The 18,725-nt window shown below is 41.4% G+C and overlaps 1 protein-coding gene across 3 annotated transcripts in view; it reads right to left on the reverse strand.

Annotated features, from left to right (window-relative positions):
- The window catches only part of Plch1 (phospholipase C eta 1), a 195,880-nt gene that overhangs the window by 80,023 nt on the left and 97,132 nt on the right, over nt 1-18,725 (reverse strand). For all 3 annotated transcript variants that reach the window (XM_076932471.1, XM_076932469.1, XM_076932470.1), the window contains 2 exons: nt 3,428-3,574; nt 1,070-1,313 (listed from right to left, as the gene is read on the reverse strand). In XM_076932471.1, coding sequence (XP_076788586.1) covers nt 1,070-1,313; nt 3,428-3,574 — 391 coding nt within the window. The remainder of the gene's footprint in view (nt 1-1,069; nt 1,314-3,427; nt 3,575-18,725) is intronic.

Below are 18,725 nucleotides of genomic sequence, written 5' to 3' on the forward strand. Positions count from 1 at the left end.
ATACCTTCACTTTAAATGCAGGGAAACTGACGTCAGAAAGCCCACAGAATATGATCAACTATACTCAGCAGGAAGGCTCCACTCTGACTTCAGAAGAAAAAGTGGAAAAATTGTGAAACAGTGTTTTCCAGACATAACAGGCCACTACACACATGAATTCACAATGGCTATGACTGAATACACAAGTCCTGTACAAGATAAAGCCAGCCAAAATGTGAGCACACGTGAGGAAGGACCCACAAAGTCCCACCCTGAACTAAATAGCTATTGACTAGTGATTATTATGGGAGGAGAGAGAGTTGCTCATGTACCAGTGGAGGGCTCGATGCCAGAGCACTTAATAGCATCAACAAATGGGCTCAGTGGATTTAAAAAAGTGTGTTCATGGTGTTTGGAGACAGAATAGGAGAAGATAGAAGGAAAGATTTAATCAAAACACATACTCATGTATAAAATTTTCAAACAGTAAATGTACAAAATATAGTGTTTACATTTTTAAAAAATGTGGTGGATCACAAGTCTATATAGTGAAATCCCTTCTTCTGGAGTGTTAAACATTTGGTGCCCATGCTGTAAGTCCAAAAGGGGAAAAAGCTGAGAGACGCTTGGTGTGCACGACATAATTAGAATCGAAAGTATCTGTTAAATTAACCAAATTTATGTCAAGGCAGGATTTCTTATAATTCAAATTAGTGTCCCACTATAAAAATGCAATCGTGTCCTATAGGGACCTTTCTTTCTATAGAGCTACATTCAATTTCTTCAGAATTCTGCTCCTGAGTTGACACATGCTTATGTCTCCATAATTTTATTTACTCACGCCCTGGGAATGAGAGCAAAAAGGACAGAGGACGGTTCAAGAGACAGAAAATCATACAGCACAGAGAAATGCTTCAGATCTCACAATTATGGGAAGAAGCAAAGTGCTTTCTATTCATCACACATGTATAAGCACACATGTGTGTGCATACCCATACACCCACACACGCACACACACTCACATATACATACATACTTCCCCACTTGGGCATGCACAATTAACTCAAGCATGAAGTTCTAGAAAGGATATTGGTCATGGGTCCTCTGCCTCTTGGCAAGGGAGTCTTCATCACTGATGCCAGCCATCAGATACTTGAGGCCCGTGATCCAGGTGCGTGCCTCCTCTGGGTTGGAGGTAATGAGGTCCAGGGACTCCATGTGGTTGCCATGGTAGATGGTGAAGCAGCAGCTGGGGTCAAAGTTCCCCTCAGCCTGTCTGTGGAATATTTCAGACTGCCTGCCCTCGGTGACTTTGTAGATGGAGTCAATAAGTACTATAGGAGAAGTGAGACAGGCAGTTATATGACAGGTTAAGACATTTATCAGAAATAATTAAGAAACAAAATATGTAGAATTATTTAAAACATTTTAAAGAAGAAAAAAGTCATTGTCTGAAAGTGGTTCTTTTTAAGATCCAATGTGTAAAACTGGCCTCAAAGGAAATTTCCTAACAATTTACCTTTGGGGGCATTCTTGACAATGTCTTCCCAAGGCAATCATTCTTATAACATGATGGAATTTATAGAAATGAAACAGAAGTGCCTATCAGGGCAAGAAGACTGACAGAAAAAGGTGGCTAATAAATATTTCAAATTCATGTACATATTCAAATATGGAAATGTGCATAAAACTTGGAATTGAATGTTGTTTGCAAAAATATTTAAGATGGTTAGAAAATAAATAGGAAGTAACACAGATTAATGTGACTCACTGGGGAAATATCAAGACAGCTCACCATAGAAAAGTGGGAAGGAACAAGGTGGCTCCCAGGAGGAAGGAGTGGGATAGACTGAAACACTGAGCCCACTAGAAGGTTGCTGGCCTAAAATGTTCAGGAGACAGAAGACTGGGAGATGATGCTGAAGAGATAGACAAAGGCTAGGTCCCAGAGAGGCTGGGATAACAGGCAGAGAATCACATTATTTAGGAAACCTAGCTGAAAGACACTTAAGGATTACACCAGAGAAGTACTATTTATTGTCCACGTTGTATGTGTATTTTAAAGAAAGAATCTGAAATGTTCCATATCCTACTGACTGGCCTCTACCCTACACTCTGTTTCAAGGTCTAGGTCCCAGTTGTACTTTGATATCAAGTCATTCCCTGCATGACACACTGGGAAATCAGCTGTTGTCTAGGCCCAGGAAAAGTCCTGGCAAATCTAAGCTACTGGGAGAAACAGGAAGAGGAGGAGAAGGGAGATGAGGAGAGAGAAGAGAAATGAGAGGTGGAGGGAGAGGAGGAGAGAGAGAAGGATGGAGAGGAGGAGGAAGAGGGGAGGAGGAGATGGAGAAGGCTGAGAAGGAATATGGGTCTCTACTTCTACATCTTTATCCTGTGGCTCAGAGTAGCTGAGCTCATGTTACTATGGACTGCAATGTCAGCACCAGGGACAGAGCCGAGGGCTCTGCAGGAAAAAGAATCAGAAACAAACTGTCCCATGCTTGGCCCTGAGTTTCTTGTTAAAGAGGATAATATACTTATAATAGATAAGATTATACTTTAAAGTCTTCTGTTTCTAATGACGACAGAAGAGGCTAGTAAAATGAAGGTGGGTTAGAAGGCTCTGTGACAGGCTACTAGAAGAACAGAGAGATTCTAACCAATGATGCTAATGTGAAACAGGAAGGAATGAGCAGTGAGCTACTGCAGGGGATTCAACATGAACTTGGTGCTAAATCCAGGTGTGTGTAATCGTTACAGTACCAGCATGATTGATTAAGAGATACAAGATACCAGGCACAACATCGTTGAGGAGTATGTCTGGGAGAGTATGAAAGTAATTGGTGTTTGAACAAATGGCCTGAATGAGGAAGAGTCACAGTTACCCAATAGGAATGTGCAGCATCCAGTCAGGAACATGAGGCATTTCCCCTAATAAATCTCATCTGCCTATGTCTACCCAAGTAGCCATCCACCTACTAGCTCTGTTTCTCTAGAGTAATTCTGAAAATACAGGTAGTTCAGAAGGGAGAAAGAAACTTTAACCATTTAAACACTGTCATTAAACAATGACTCAATTGATTGCTTGAAGAACATCAATAGCCTTTATGTCTATTTGGATTTATAATATCCCCTACATTCTACAGGAAAAGGTCTCAAGCTGTGAAGCCTGATACCCCAATTAAAAATAAAACACCATGCATCTTGAACATAGGGGAAATGTTAGCACTTTAGCACTTATGGACAAGAAAGCCTTCATGGATTTCCATCCCCAAAGACTCTCAAGGCCATGTATTGTTTTATAATCAAATGATGCCAAAACTTGAAAAAAGTATGACAGTTACACAAACATGAAGCTTCCATACAGCATGCTCAGCACTTCCCATATATTCCCATGCAAGACTATTCTGTCAATCAAAGCAAAGAACTCAAAGGTTGATTTTACTTTTTGCCTTCTCACTCTTCCGAGAGGGTCGCCATCGGAGGCGGGTCCGGTGCTCATCCAGGTAAAACAGGCGAACAAGCCCTTTGGTGCCACGCTTCAGTTTGATCATCTGTGTCCCAGACTGCATTACACTCATGCATCTTTCAACTGCAAGAGATCAGAGCATATTCATCTGTAGTGGCACACATTGCGAGTAAGGTCATGCTGGCATGCACAGGTTACAGTCAAAAGAACGACTGACTCATTCCAAGACCCCAAGGATCAGACGACACATTTGGCAGAGGTAACCTGAAAACAGACTTGTTGAGAAATAGATTCCTCAAGCTTAGGCCAGTAAACATCTTTATAATAAAAATATATTTTTTTGGTGTTTTGGGGCATGCAAGTCTCTCACTGTAGCCTAGGTTGTCCTGGAACTCCTTGTGTAGCTCACTGTGGCCTTAAATGCACAGCGAGCCTCATGCCTAAGTCTCCTAAGTGCTAAGATTACACAGATGAACCACCACTATAATAGGCTTGGATGACAATTATGGTTGTTTCTGCCATTTTCAGTGCAAGCGCCTGGTGCACATTAAGTGACTATTCCACCATTAAGATAAAACCTTGGCTCTTTCAAAAAATGAATTCTATTTCCCAATAAATAACATATTGCTCTTGCACAAATCTATCTTTTCTTGGTTGTCTGTCTGACTGTCTGTTTGTATAAGATTAATAAATTAACAGTTAGATTTATATATCTAGAAATAGTTTTCAAACATGAAACTTTGTGAATTTTTATACAACCAGCTTTATAAACCTCCCATTAAGATGCTCTAAAATGTAGCCAAAAAAACCAAGATTACACAAGGCCAGCTGTTGAAGTTGGATGACGATTCCATGTGCATTCATGTTATTGTGTGTGAATGTGTGTGTGTGTGTGTGTGTGTGTGTGTGTGTTAAGTTGAATACATATTTTGTGTAATCAAGAAATAAGTTTTCATAACTGTTACTGCATGGGGGCTGCTGAGATTTTCCATCTAGAGAAAGAATTTGAAAAGTGAATTTAGGAAATAGTCTAACCACTTACTGTCTACCTTCAAGCTCTCATTACACCTAGTGTGTCTTGAAATCAATTTTCCTGGAAGCAGACAATCTGTTCATTGACCCATTTCCCCAGGTTCAGTAAAGCTGTCCTACTTTTTGTTTAGAAACACTCCTCAGGGCTGGTGAGATGGCTCAGCAGTTAAGAGCATTGACTGCTCTTCCGGAGGTCATGAGTTCAAATCCCAGCAACCACATGGTGGCTCACAATCATGTGTAATGAGATCTGATGCCCTCATATGGGTGTCTGAAGACAGATACAGTGTACTTATATATAATAAATAAGTTTTAAAAACCTTCAGGCCTGAGCGAGCAGGGCTGGAGTGAGTGAGGCTGGAGCGAGAGCGAGAAGGGAAGGGAGGGACACTCCTCACAGATTTTGTGCATCTTTAGTGGCCTGTCAATCACCCGGTCAAGGAGCCGACGCCTAACTTAAGCTTAGAGCAAATGAACTTTCTCTGATGGAACTAGAACCTTGAGTGGATGGTTGAGTAAGCTGGGTTGGGTCGTTTCTAAAACCGAGGTCTGCGGTGCAACCCTGATTATTTTCCCCAAGTGGTCACAGCTGTCACCTTTCTTGCAGTAAAAAATGACAAAGGATCATCTCCTGACTCCTGCAAGTTTTCCAATATTTTTCAAGAACATTCCCTTTTATTTTATCAGCCAGAAACAGAGTACTTGACATATCTAGTTGAGTGCTTACCTTATCAAACAGATGCTGTGAGAAGCAGATTGTTTTAAATGGGGAAAAAAAAAAACCCTTTAGCAATGCCAAACTTGGACTCTTTCCTCTTTGGGGTGGAGAGTAGAGGTTTTACTGGGAAAAATGATCTGATTCAGTACCTTAGACTGCATGTGCAGGATACCCACAGCCTCCTTAATGTAGAGGAATCAAGAAAGAATTACATAAAATTATAGTTGGGGGATTTGATGGAGGTAAGAGGTGAATTAATAAAAATATTGCTTAAAAAGCTAGACATGGAACTATATCTCAGTGATATATGGTACACAGGATCCTAACTTAGACCCCCAAAGAGAGGGAGAGGTTAGGGGAGGAAGATGAGAAAGAATACTTTTGTAATATTTCTATAAAATATTTAACTTAAACTTATGTGTATCTTCAGATGACAGATATGATGTTGAATCCTTTGGTATTTCTGTACCCATCTGTGTTAGAAAAAGAAAATGCAATAAAATCTGTACTGATAAAATAATTCACTTATTAGCAAGTTACCTAATTGTAGCAACCTAGCACCCCTGAAATGTAATGTTCTTTTATGCTGGGGATCAGCAGCCAATGCTGCTGCCTCCCAAGGGCAGCCATCTTTGGTAATTTGTTCATAGTGTGTTGCAGCAAACACCTTGCTTATTTGTATGCAATGATTTGGTTATATTTTTCAATATGTGTGTTTGTGTGTGTGTTCTTCTGGCTGTGGTAATGCACCATAAAGCTACCTCACAGTGAAAAATAGTGAATCCTGCCAAAAGAAGGCTGCATGGTGACATTTCAGGTAGAAGAAAATATTTACAAATTGCTGGAACATGTAACGTCAGCTTTTGATTTGGTAGAGTGGACATGTCCCAGCTTAACGACCTGGTGAAACTATCTTAGCACTGGGGATGTCAGAAAGGACATGAAGTTAGGTATTGGCTGAAAGAGTCACATTTTGCTCATGTTCTGGAAGCTTTCTGTTAATTTGGTCAGGTGACTATGGCAGTGTAGAAAGACGTGGCCAGATGGTGGAAGGGAAAGTTCTGAGGCAACCTCTGGCCTTGGCTGTAGAGAGAGTGGGGCATCCATAGTGCATAATGTTTCTAGCATGCCAGGAATTGTAGGCTGAAACTCCTGTATTTTAACTCAGTTCACACATTGACCACTTCACACCAGGAATTAAAGAGACAGAGAAGTGAGCCTTTCAAAGAATCAAGACAAAGCCATCAAGTCAAACCAACCAACACAGCCTGAGAAGAACCTCTGAGGAGTTCCCTGACAGCAAGGATGCTGGTCACAGATCATGTCCGCCCACAGAGTCTCCCAGAGCAAACTCCTGTCCTGAGTACAGAGCTGTAGCGAAATATCTTTAGAACAGGAGGAAGAGGCTTTGGCTTCAACCATTCAGATTTCAGCATTGCTGAACATTGAGGAAGATATTTGTTAGTGTTATTTAGATCCATGGATAAGAACATTGACGCCATCTGCCCAACGATGGATTGCAGCACAGCTGACACCTAGTACTCATGTGACTTCAGGGCTCCTATGCCCCAGCCCTCCTTCTCTATATGATGTATAATCCTAGCATTTACCTCTCAAATTATGATGCGGATCAAATGAGCCTATCTCTGTGAGTAGTACTGAAAATACGGCCTGGCACATTATAAACACAATAAATGGAAACCTTCACTTGAAGTGTGATGTTTCTGGTCCTAACCCTCAACATGAGGGTGTCTGGAGATGGGGCCTTTAAGAGGCCATTGGGCAGATGAGGTCTTGGGAGTGATGACATTTGTGTTCTCCAAAGAAGAATGCTTCCCTTCCCCTTGCCCCACTCTCCTCACTACTTTTTTCTTTCTCTTGGCCATAAAAGGAGACAATGATAAGGAAGGAGCCTTCTGGCAAGCCAGGAGAAGAATCCTGCTGCATAGCTAATGTCCTGTGTGGAAACAGTTCTTTGCTATAGAGGGCTTATAAGTTAAGGTAACTTACTAGGCCCACAAGGGATTAATCCCTAAGTAGTAAGTACAGCAAATAATCATGGTGAAGAAAGACTTCACTGAAGCACCTGCATGCTGTTCTGGGAGATCCAGGGAAAACTAACTGCATTTCTGAGTCCTCAGCCATGCTGGGTGTCCTTTTCAGTGAAACAGCCGCCTTTGAGTCAATAATGCACCTGAAAGTGCCTCAATAACTGCTGGAGTTGGTTGCAACTGGTTCTTTGTTCTGTGTCAGTGCCCTATCTGGGATGAACAGACTCCTGTTCACATCTCCCAAGGAAAAGGCAGACAAAAGTCTCACTAAGAACCTATCAGTTCATCTCAGGTTTTGCAGCCCCAGCACTGTAAGAAAGGAGTGCCTGTGGTTTAAGCCACTTAGTCTATGACATTGTGTTACAGTCTCTGAGCCAAGGCAGAATCAGCTATCTTTAAAATCTTTGAACATGAAGGTCAAGTCGAAATTAAAACAGCAACACTGAACAAGCCATGAAAAGTAGAGTGGGCTGGACTGGGGAGAAGAGTGGCCTTAGATGGCGTCGGTGAAGACTAAGGGGCAGGAAAGGTCAAGAATACCCAGCGTTTGGCAGAGCAACTCACTCAGAAGACGAGCGGTAGACAAGGCCCTCTGCATGCTGGCCACGACTAGGCTGTGGGATCTGGGATGGTGGTAAAATGAGAGTTTTGATTCACAGGCCACAATCATCAGCTATTTCTGAGCAGTTGATTAGTCAGACTCAGACATAATTCAATTCGGAAGTCTGTCTCTTTGGAGATAGAAAATACATTGTCTAAACCAAAGTGAAATTTTAATTTAATTTAATTACCGAACCATCCTCACACCTAACAGTGAGGACTGCCTGTGCATCTGAGTCAGTGTCTACCGTCTTCATACCACGTATTTGCTATTGTTTAGATAAATCACACACACACACACACGCACACACACACCACAAAAGGTCGGAGAGGGCTCGTGTGTTAAAGCCTTGGTTGCCAGTCTCAAGCAATTATTGGGAGAAAGGCTTGTGGAACTTGTGAGGGGAGGAGCCTTGCAGGTTATTGAGGACATGCCCCTTAAGAGATCTGTAGGTCCCCATCTCTTCCTTTGCACTGCATGGATTGTAATGTGTGCAGCTTTGCCCTGCTGCACACGCCTGCCATGATGTCCTGTCTTGCCCCAAGCCCAAAACAAATAGCCAACCAAGCATGGGTTGAAACCCCTAAAACTCTAGTTGAGGTAACCCCTAACTTTTGAGAAGGTTTGTCTCTGGCACTCAATACGGCAAAATAAAGCTAACACACTTCCCCTTCTTTCCCGTTCCCTCTCTGTCCTGAAAGGGGACGGCAGAGGCTGTGCCACCTCTATACTTACGCAGGAACAGCACGGGTTCAAGAGCAAGTTCAGTCACTTCATTTCACAGTTGTTCTCTTCCCATTGGCAAGTATCACCCAGATAACCCCAACATTTTGGAAAATTGAATTCAGACACTTAGTAAGGGGTGTATTGGCCCAATATATTGAGAGTTCATTTAACTTCACATTTATCTACCTGCTCAGCCGTGGGTATCCTATGAGCCAAGACTTCAAGTCATTTGCTGCAGTGGACAAATGCATGCGATTACAAGGTATTTAGCCGTCAGAGTCTGAATAACAGAAGACCTAAATTGCTTGTTTGTCTGCCCTCTGCTGCCTCCCTAATTGTTCCCTATCACCAGAAAAGTGACTTGCTTGAAGTTAGACAGAAGGACCAGTCCAGCTGAGTCTTAAGAGACATGGAGTCCACTTCTCTTTCCCCCAAACCTGACAGCATGCAACCATTTGCAGGTGCAAAGCTAAGCAAATATGGGTATATACTCAGTCATTACTTGTAACACATTGTAGTTAGCAAAAGTAACCAATGATAAACACAAAATATTCCCCCAGTCTTATCAAAACGACTTATGTGTCCGCATAAGCCAGTCTTCATGCTCTGCTTTTAGTACTGTTGGGTGCGACAGTTACCACCCTCCATATGAAAGGACAACATAAAACCCATTTGTGTCCATTTAAGGACCAGGCCCGATTTCAAAAAGAAGGCCATAAAGCACCAGCTCCAGGAACAGACGATAAAAATCCAAAAACAAGGTCATAAAACCTCCTCCCAAAGAAAAGCCTGGGATTAACTACAAAAATGGGAGAAAGTATTATCTCAGAATGGGCCATCTGAGTTGGACAGCCCTATCTCATTCTACGGTGAAACATTCGTGACATAAGAGTGCAGACCACTGACCACCTGTGACCCTCCTAAAGCCCACCAATGAAATTTTAGATTACCTAATCCTTCTAGAGAGTTCTCCCAGTTCACTATAGGAAGGCCTGCACCCTTCTGTCTGGGGTCCCCATTTTGGAGAATGGTTAACCCCTGCTTGCTGGTTGTTCCGGAAGAATAAGATCTCTTTGTTTTATCATACTGATTAAAAAAAAAGTCTCCAGTCTTTCTTCAACAATTTTCAGCTCTTTACACATAAAAGTCAGCCTCCACTAATGCTAGATTGAAAGAGAACTGAAAGTGGATTTAAATTCACTTGGGCAGGAGAGATGGCTAGGAGGTTCAGAGCACTTGGGGCTTGCTCTTTAGAAGGACCTAAATTTGGATCCCAGCACCCATGTCACGCAGCTCATATCTACCCATAATTCCAGTGCCTTCTGTGGTCTCTGAAGGCACATGAACACATGTGGCACACACACACACACACACACACACACACACACACACACACACAAATAAATAAATAAATAAATAAAATAGATCTTAAAGAGAGAGAGGAAGATAGGAGGAGAAGAGGGAGAAGTGAGGAAAGAGTGTGGGAGAGAAGGAGAGGAAGAAGGAAAGAGAGGGAGAGAGGGGGAGAGAGAGAGAGAGAGAGAGGAGAGAGAGGGAGAGAGAGAGAGAGAGAGAGAGAGAGAGAGAGAGAGAGAGAGAAACCACACACAGAAGGGAAAAAAATCAAAGGCTTTACTGGAGGTAAATCATGGCTGCAACCTCACTGAGTTTATTTCTACTGTTGGAGAATCTCCACAAAGGACGCAAAACTCACACTATAATTTGAGGGAGCTAACAATGTATGCAAAAATCTCTGATCCTACACAGTAGAGCTTTAGTGTGTTTAGAAAACAACTTTCTTTGACTACAATCCAGTAACATGCAAGGATACTGAAAGAGAAATAAATGTCCAGGGCCCCCTGCAGCAAGCACACTGTTTTTATCTGCTAAACTACGTAAGCATAAATTTGCTCTTCTGGTTGAAATCATGGTCAATAAGCCATTTGGCACTCAACTTTTGCATTTTAACATAAAGCAGCTTTCCATGTTTCTACAGACTTTATAATTATCATCTTAATGGCTGCCAACTGGTTGCATAAATATTTAAAGAGCAGAACATATGAGTGGAGAACTATCTTAACTTTATTACATAATTAAGAGTTTTAAAACTCATCACAAAGTCTCAGCTATAAAATGAAAAGCATAATAACCTTTTAAAGTATTAAATAAATCCTTAATGGAACAATTAGTTTAAAACATAGAAAATTTCCCTGAGGGTTATCAGTTCTTCAAATCCCACAGCAGATGTTATAAATACATGTAAGTAAATAAATAAAGAAACACTGCTTCTAGCCAGGTATGGTAGGTAGTGCATGCTTATAAGTCCAGCCATTAGGAGGTGGAGAAATTTTGACTTTGAGACCAGCTTGGGCCTCATAGTTAAAACTCTGTCTTGACAGAGTAATCAGCCCTTAATAATTCTCTGCATCACTAGGTCTGTCAGATGATCCTGGGCCAGAAGGCTGAAGATCTGATGCTCCAATGGTTTGTAGTATAGGGACTGTCCAGGTGTTCAGCAGTCTATAAATTGGCTGAGTTTTAGAAGCTATAATTTGTGCTTCTCATAATTTCAGTTAACTCAGTCATTCTGGATTTCTGACGGGGTTGAAGACTTATAGTCTCATAGCCAATCCCAGTTATTTACTTTGAGAGAAAAGATTTGAGAGGATGGTTTTCAGCTGACATTCATTCTAAAGCCAAGAAAAAAGCCAGGTTCAAAACTAAGTCTTTTAGTTAGGAGAGATCACAGAGGTTCTGGTTAGTCAACAAAATGATGGACTGGGTATTAGGTCTATCTTGTACCTTATTGATACAAATTGGTATAGTTATGCTCTAATTGTATTTTGAGAGATAAGTATTATTTTAACAGGACAGGTGGTATGTAGGAGGAGCTAAGGTGGGAGGAGTAAGGAGAGGAAGAGGAGGAGTAAGAAGAGGAGGAGGAGGAGAGAAGGAGCTAGGAGATGAGAGGCGGGAACATGGAGGCAGATGTGTCTCTGCCAGTCAAAGATAGTTGGTATATTTAGGTTGGGTATTGGGTTACACTTCTGATTGTATGGGCATCTTGTTATTGAGCATTATTGAACTTATAAAGCCTTTGATTAACATTTTAAAAAAGGAAAAAAAAAAAAAACCTCTGTCTTGAACAACAATAATCCTTCTGACTTAGAGACCATCATGGAAGAGGAGATGGGACCAAAGTGTGAGGAGCGGGTGCACTCGAGCGCTGCTTCTTGGCGGTTTGCACACCACATGCTTTTTCCTAACTGAGCCACAACCGCAGAACTACTGCGCAGACTCGCTGCCACGCAGGATCGGGCTGTTTGAGGTGCACCAATGAGGCATGCCCACGTAGCAGGTGCTGATTGGGACAGGCAGGGGCATAAAAAGGATGGCCATTAAGGGGCTGGAACAGAAGGGCATCCAGAGAGAGGAGAGGACAGAAGGGCATCCAGAGAGAGGAGAGGACAGAAGGGCATCCAGAGAGAGAAGAGGACAGAAGGGCATTCAGAGAGAGGAGAGGACAGAAGGGCATCCAGAGAGAGGAGAGGACAAAAGGGCATCCAGAGAGAGGAGAGGACAGAGAGCTTCTAGAAAGAGAGGACAGAAGGGCTTCCAGAGAGAGAGGAGAGAAGGGCTTCCAGAGAGAGAGAGGAGAGAGGGATTTTTGAGAAAGAGAGAATGGTTAAGGATCCTGAATAAACTGCGTTGAGAAGAACTCTGAGTTGCGTCATTCCTGTCTGCTGGTCGGATAGAGAAGCGACACCAAAGGATGTAGGATCACGTCAAGGATATCATGTTTAGCAGACACAACATGGCAGTTAAACACATAAACTCACAGTGATTGTGACAAACCATGCAGAAACCTGCACAAGCTCAAACCAGACAAAACCCCAAAAGAGGGGACCCCAAAGTCCCACCTCTAGCTGGGGTGCACATTTGACATTTGCCAGCTGCGAGGAAAGGGAGAACTAGGTTTTTTAGTGGTTTGATATCTGGTATATTAACCACAAAGGCCCTACACCTAAGTAGGTGGGTACAAACTGAACTTGATGATGGGTTAATGAGGTGGCAAGTGAGTCCAGGAAGAGTTGGGGGAAGGCAATGAACATGATCAAATTCACAATATGAAATTCTCAAAGGATTACAAACATTACTTAAAAAAAAATTCCACTTGTGATTTGTGTGTCGAAGCAACACGCTAGAGAGCTGGGCCAGGGAGATCTTAAAGCATGCGCTTAGTGGAGAGATGGGGAAGTGGAGGCTTAACAAAAATGAGGGATCTATGGAAGAGCTATGTGGGAACCTATGATCTCATAACTCAAGGAAAAATATACAGTAGAGGAGACAATGGGACACGTTATAAACAAACAGGAAGGGGTCCTGAGAACTGGGGCAAAGAAGGAAAAGACGGTAAATTAACCAAACTAAAGGATGTATAAAGAACCCTTTTGAAAGCTCACTAGTTTGTAAGCTAATTAAAAACATTTTTTACAAGAAGTTTGTCTGAACAGTGCTACTCCACGTGGCTGAACAATACTGCTCTCAGCAGGCATGGGTTATTAAATGAAAGTCTAAGTGCCAGGCATGAGTTACTTTCTACAAATTATTGGCCGGAGTGGCGGGAGTGAGAGTGTCCCAGAGGCACCCAAAACAACACTGAAGACACCACACACTGAGGTTTCAGGATATAGAGAAATCAGTCTAGATACTAGCCAGGAACCTCTCTCCCTGCTGGCTAGCTTTCATAATGCTACAAGATGCTATGAAGGATAAGGATGGAGAGACAGATGTCACTGGTCTTATGGAGCACTTGACCCCCTATGCCTCAATTTGGATCTGCAATGCAAGATGTATCCACTGGTTCAGTGGTGGCAAGATGGTTCACAGGGGTAACCAACAGTTATCTTGGCTACATATGAGTAATGCTTGATACCATAAACATGGTGAACACTTGGTTAGAGGGGTCGTAGGCCTTAGCTGGAGGTGAAGGGGAGGGGGGACTTACTATTGTTTTAATACACACTCATGTTGTCAAACTGCCTTCTAAATATTTATGTTTGTGTCAACAGATTTGTGCTGTTCTCAACCATGGTCAGAGAAATTTATTATGGCGGGTAGTCATTAATGCAGAGACATGTAACTGGTCAAGGTGTTGAGAATAAATGACTCCGAGTTACTCAGCTGTAGATGGTTTACCTATATCCAACCACCTGGACCCTAAGGCTCAGAGAACACAGCAGAAAGAATGCAGGAGCAAGAGGATGGGGAGGTGTGCAAAGAAATGTTGTCTTCTGCATGTGACACAGCTGCTGCACTCACAGACCCCCAGTGGTCATGGTGATGGAAGACAATGTTTAAAACCCCAGCATGGATGGCAGAGGGACCAAGAGAAGCTGAGAAGCTGCTGGTAACTGATGACTACTGAGACTCGTAAGTTGCCCATGACCCAGTAGGATCCTACACCCACAGCAGCACTAATTGGTTTTCGTGGCTCAAAACAATAACAATAGTGATGATGATGATGATGATGATGATGATGATGATGATGATGATGGGAGGGTGGTGATGAGTGGTGGCAATTTCTTAAAGGCATAAAGTTAGAAGAGAGATATGCTGATGGAGAAGTTCTGGGGAGCGGGATGGAATTGGAGGGGAGACTAGAAGTTGAAGTGACCAAGATGCATTGTATGCATGTATGAAGTTACCAAATAATACATTTAAAATACTTTTGAAGTCTTGTAGCACAAGTATGATGACCTAACTCTGATCTCCAAAAGACTTGAATGAAGTGGCTCCCAAAAGTTGCTCTCTGAACTCCAGATGTGAGTGTGGCAAACATGCCTACACTCACTTATATCATCCACATAGACAGTAGTAGCAAGTAAATATTCACATGCATAGTATTAATGTATTTATGAAAATATATCATTAAGTGGAAGATTTCCAATAATTTTAGTATTATAGCTAAGAGCTTTATTGAGGTATGGCATTTGTGATAAAATTCACTTGTTTTAAATATGTCATTCATTCAGTGACTTTTATATATGCAGTGTGTGCAACTACCTAATAATTTTATTCTGTTTTTTGAGAAAAGATCTCACCACATAATCCCATCTTGGCTGAGATTCACCATGTAGATCAGGCTGGCCTCAAACTGAAGAGATCTACATAACTATTCCTCCTAACCACCAGCACTCCTAGGAATAATATTTTAAAAACATTTCTGTCATTCCCAAAAGAAACCTCAGACCATTATAGTCATTCCCCATTTTCATACACTGACATCTTCCTGTCTCGTGTCTAGACATCATTCTTCCCTGTACATTTGACACACAAAGTCAGGTCAGTTTTGCTAGTGCACAGCTTTTCTCCCATAGCAAAGTTTCTGGGTACTAATGTTTCCAAGGCACTAATGTTTCCAGTGGTGTTATGCTTTGGCTTGTTGTCCATCTCTATGCCAACTCAGATCACACTAAAGTCTTCCACTGGCACTTAGGGCAAAATGATCTTGAACAGGAGGTTGTCTGGATACATATCGTGGACATATTAGAGCACTGTGTTAGTATAAGACTCATTATGAACTGGTATGAAGTAATCTCTACAAGACAGGAATAAGGGGACATGAAAAGAGGCAATTTATGTTAACTTTGTGTAAAAAAAAAAATAGAGCTACAAGAAAACACAGTTAGCTAAGTTGAGCATTGTGGAGCGCATCTACAATCCTGGTACTTGGGAGACAGATGCAGGAGGACTAAGGTCATTCTCAGCTACCTAAGGAAGATGAGGCTATTTTGGGTGAGATCCTATAAAACACACACACACACACACACACACACACACACAAGAGGGGGGTGTCTGTATAGTTACAGTTGTACAGTATCCACTCATTGTTACAAGAGAGAAATACAAGCTTAGCTAAAGAAAAATGGCACCCCTTAGCTGTCTGTAAACAAGAAAATCCATTAAGAAAGAAGTGATCCTCTGTTAGAATCCTATATATTTAAAATTAAAACTAAGTTAGCAAGGACACAAAGGTAAAAGAAAAACAAATACATATTTCTGCACACACCCAGAAAGAAGTCTACACACATCTACAGGTCTGCACATTTGCCTGTTTATGTACTTAAGTAAATTTCTTGTCTCTGTTTTTTGCCAAAAAGCAATGTCATGTCTCTTCCATTAGTCACCTTGAGACAGATTTGCACACACAAGATCAACCAAACCCTACTTCTCTTCTGATAACTGACCACCAAACTACATTAGCAGGCAAATAGAAAATAAACAATAACAACAAAAATCTCTGATCGTTTTTTCAAGAGCACCTTTTCAGCCAAAAAGCACATGAAAAACTGAATGGATTTCTTCCCCAGGTTTCCCAGATTAGAGTAAATCTCAGTCATTGAAAAAGATTGGCTGCTGAAAACAATTTCATTTCCATGCAAAAATATCCCAGTAATGCAGGCAGTGGCCTAAATAGGACAGAAAGGAACATTTCCTAAAATCGTTGCAAAGGAGTTGGAAGGCTTATTTGTAGATTCCTCAACACAAACCAGAAGGCTCTTCTGGTAGGGTAGGTTCTGGTCAGTGGAGTTCCCAAGCACTGCAGCTGCCCACAGGGAGAATGTCAGGAGAAGGGCAAGAAGGACTCTCATCCCAGCACAGCCACTAACTGGCTGTGTGATTTTCCAGAAGGTCACGGAGTAGCCATTTTTGGATCTAAAGGAGCATTTTCCTATAAAACAGCTGAGCTCTTTGTGTAAATGTTATTTTCTTTCAATCAAAGTTTCAGGGTTTCCGAAAAGCTTTTAGAATGATTACAGGGGCCGAGGGGCTGCCATCTCATGGTCTTAGTAGAAGATTGAATTTTCAAAATGAAGTTTATGTATGAAATGTAATAGCTCTTCACAGGAAATGGCTTCATCTTGAGAGCTACTCCTTGTCATTCACAGGCCTTCAAAACAAACAATGGAGGGAAACCTGAACTCACAACAATCATGGGAGCTTAGCTCGAGGCAAGCGTTTTCCTAGGGAAAAGCAAACAATGTGAAGTTCATTGATCCCCACCCCATGCTCCACCCCACCCCTTGACCTACTTACTCCTATGGAGGAAATAAGATTGTTCTAAAGCCTTTTATAAACTAATTGGTCATCAATAATATTTCACAATTTGTCTGCAAGCCTTAGATGCATAATGCAAGTAGATAAACACATTTGAGATTTGGGTCAAAGAAAGAAATTACTGAGTAAATCTTAAAATGCCATGATCTTTTTTGTTTACCTGATGAAAACCTTCCACCTAACATTTTTCTCCTTAATTAGGTCTATTTCATATGCAGTAATTGTTTTGTTCCAAGATTTTTAGCCCTGAGAAGCAAATGAAATTCTAATCAGAATGTATTACAATATAATTTTGTTAGTTTTATTTAATATTACTCCATGGGAAAAATAGATAAAAAGTATAAGACACTACATTTAGTGTCATATAGCATGGAAAGAGTTTTCTATTTGAATACAAGATCAGAAGTGACCCTACAATATGGTTTTTAACAAATGTTATTTTTAAAAAGAACCACAGACTATTTTCCACCATTGTTAGCTGATATGACATGATATTTGAAGACAAAATTCAATACTGGCCACAATAAATACTGGCCTTCGCATATAAAGAACATTACCATCTAACACGGCTTGTTTGTGTTTCTTATACTTGCTGTGAAAAAAAAAAAAAAAAAACCCCACAGAAAAGCATTCTTCAATACATTAAGCACAAGTCCCAGTATATGTCAATCAAATCAGAATCTCTTGAGATAGGCCTGAGCGTGTGATATGTTTGTGGGTTCATTTTAGCTTCCTAGAGGTCTGCTGTGTAGCCAGAGTTATGTATTATCTGAATTATTCCTAATAAGACCTCTAGGATGTTAGTAGGGGTTCAGTAATTGCTGCTCTATGAAGAACAGAGGAAAACAAACTCTAAGCACTGAAGAACCTGTCTGATGCCATAGAGCCAAGAAATGACTGTGATGAAGGCTGGAATCAGATTCCATCACACCACATGAAACATCCACTTTCAAGATCTATCTAGGCCACTAGCTGGCTAATCGCTGGTCAGTTTCTCCAACAGTCATTATTCCAATATCTGACCTCCTGGAGGAAAGGGGACTTACCAGTGCTCTATAGCACACAAGGTCCAGCTTTTCTTCCACATTAAGGGATGGGAGCTCTGGTAGTTTTAATGCCCTCCCAATAGGCTCATGTATCTGAATACTTGGTCCCCTGTTGGTGACACTAGATGGGAGGTTTAGGGGGAATGGCTCTGCTAAGGAAGCATATCACTAGCAGCAGACTTTGAGAGTTTAAGGACTCAAACCATCTCTAGATTGTTCTCTGTTTTGTGCTTATATAATGCAAGATGTGATCTCTCCAGCTGCTACTCCAGCTGCCATAACTAGCACTTTCCTGCCTTGATGGACACTTAGTCCTCTGGAACCGTAAGCCCAAATAAACTCTTCTATAAATTTTCTTACTCGTGGTGTTTTAGCATAGAAACAGAAACATAATTAATACAGTATTATTATTATTTCTTGGAAATAACAAGATAAAGTATGTAAACATTACAGTAAAACTGGCAGTAGGATGAGGGAAAAGTGTAATAACTAGTAAGAGGTGTGCTAGAGGTGATGTCTTATGCCTATCATACCACTTACCTGGGGTTGAGGCTGGAAGACAGTAAGCTTAGGATGAATCTGGGCTACACAGTAAAACCTTAACTTAGGAAAGAGAAAGCAAACGGGACTGAGCTAGGAGAGGATTAATATGGACACCTGAGGACAGAGGCTCTGAGCCTGACTTCTGAGGACACAGAGAATGTTTAGTGTCTTATTATCTTTGTTCTTTTGGCTCTCTGCATACTTCTTTATTCCCAGTTCTGTGCCAGTGGTGGCTCTGATAATTTTAAGTTTATTATAAGAACTCTGGCATCATACTTAAAAAATAATTTAGACCTAGAGGGTGGGGAGAGCCTACGACGAGTTAAGGTCATAGAGTGGTGGCTCTTTTGGAGGACCCAAGTTCGATTCCCAGCACCCATGTGGCTGTGTATATCCCTTAGTAACCTCAGTTCCCAGAGATCCAAAGCCCTCTTCT

The sequence above is a fragment of the Arvicanthis niloticus genome, chromosome 4 (genome assembly GCF_011762505.2).
Source record: "Arvicanthis niloticus isolate mArvNil1 chromosome 4, mArvNil1.pat.X, whole genome shotgun sequence".
NCBI lineage: Eukaryota > Metazoa > Chordata > Mammalia > Rodentia > Muridae > Arvicanthis > Arvicanthis niloticus.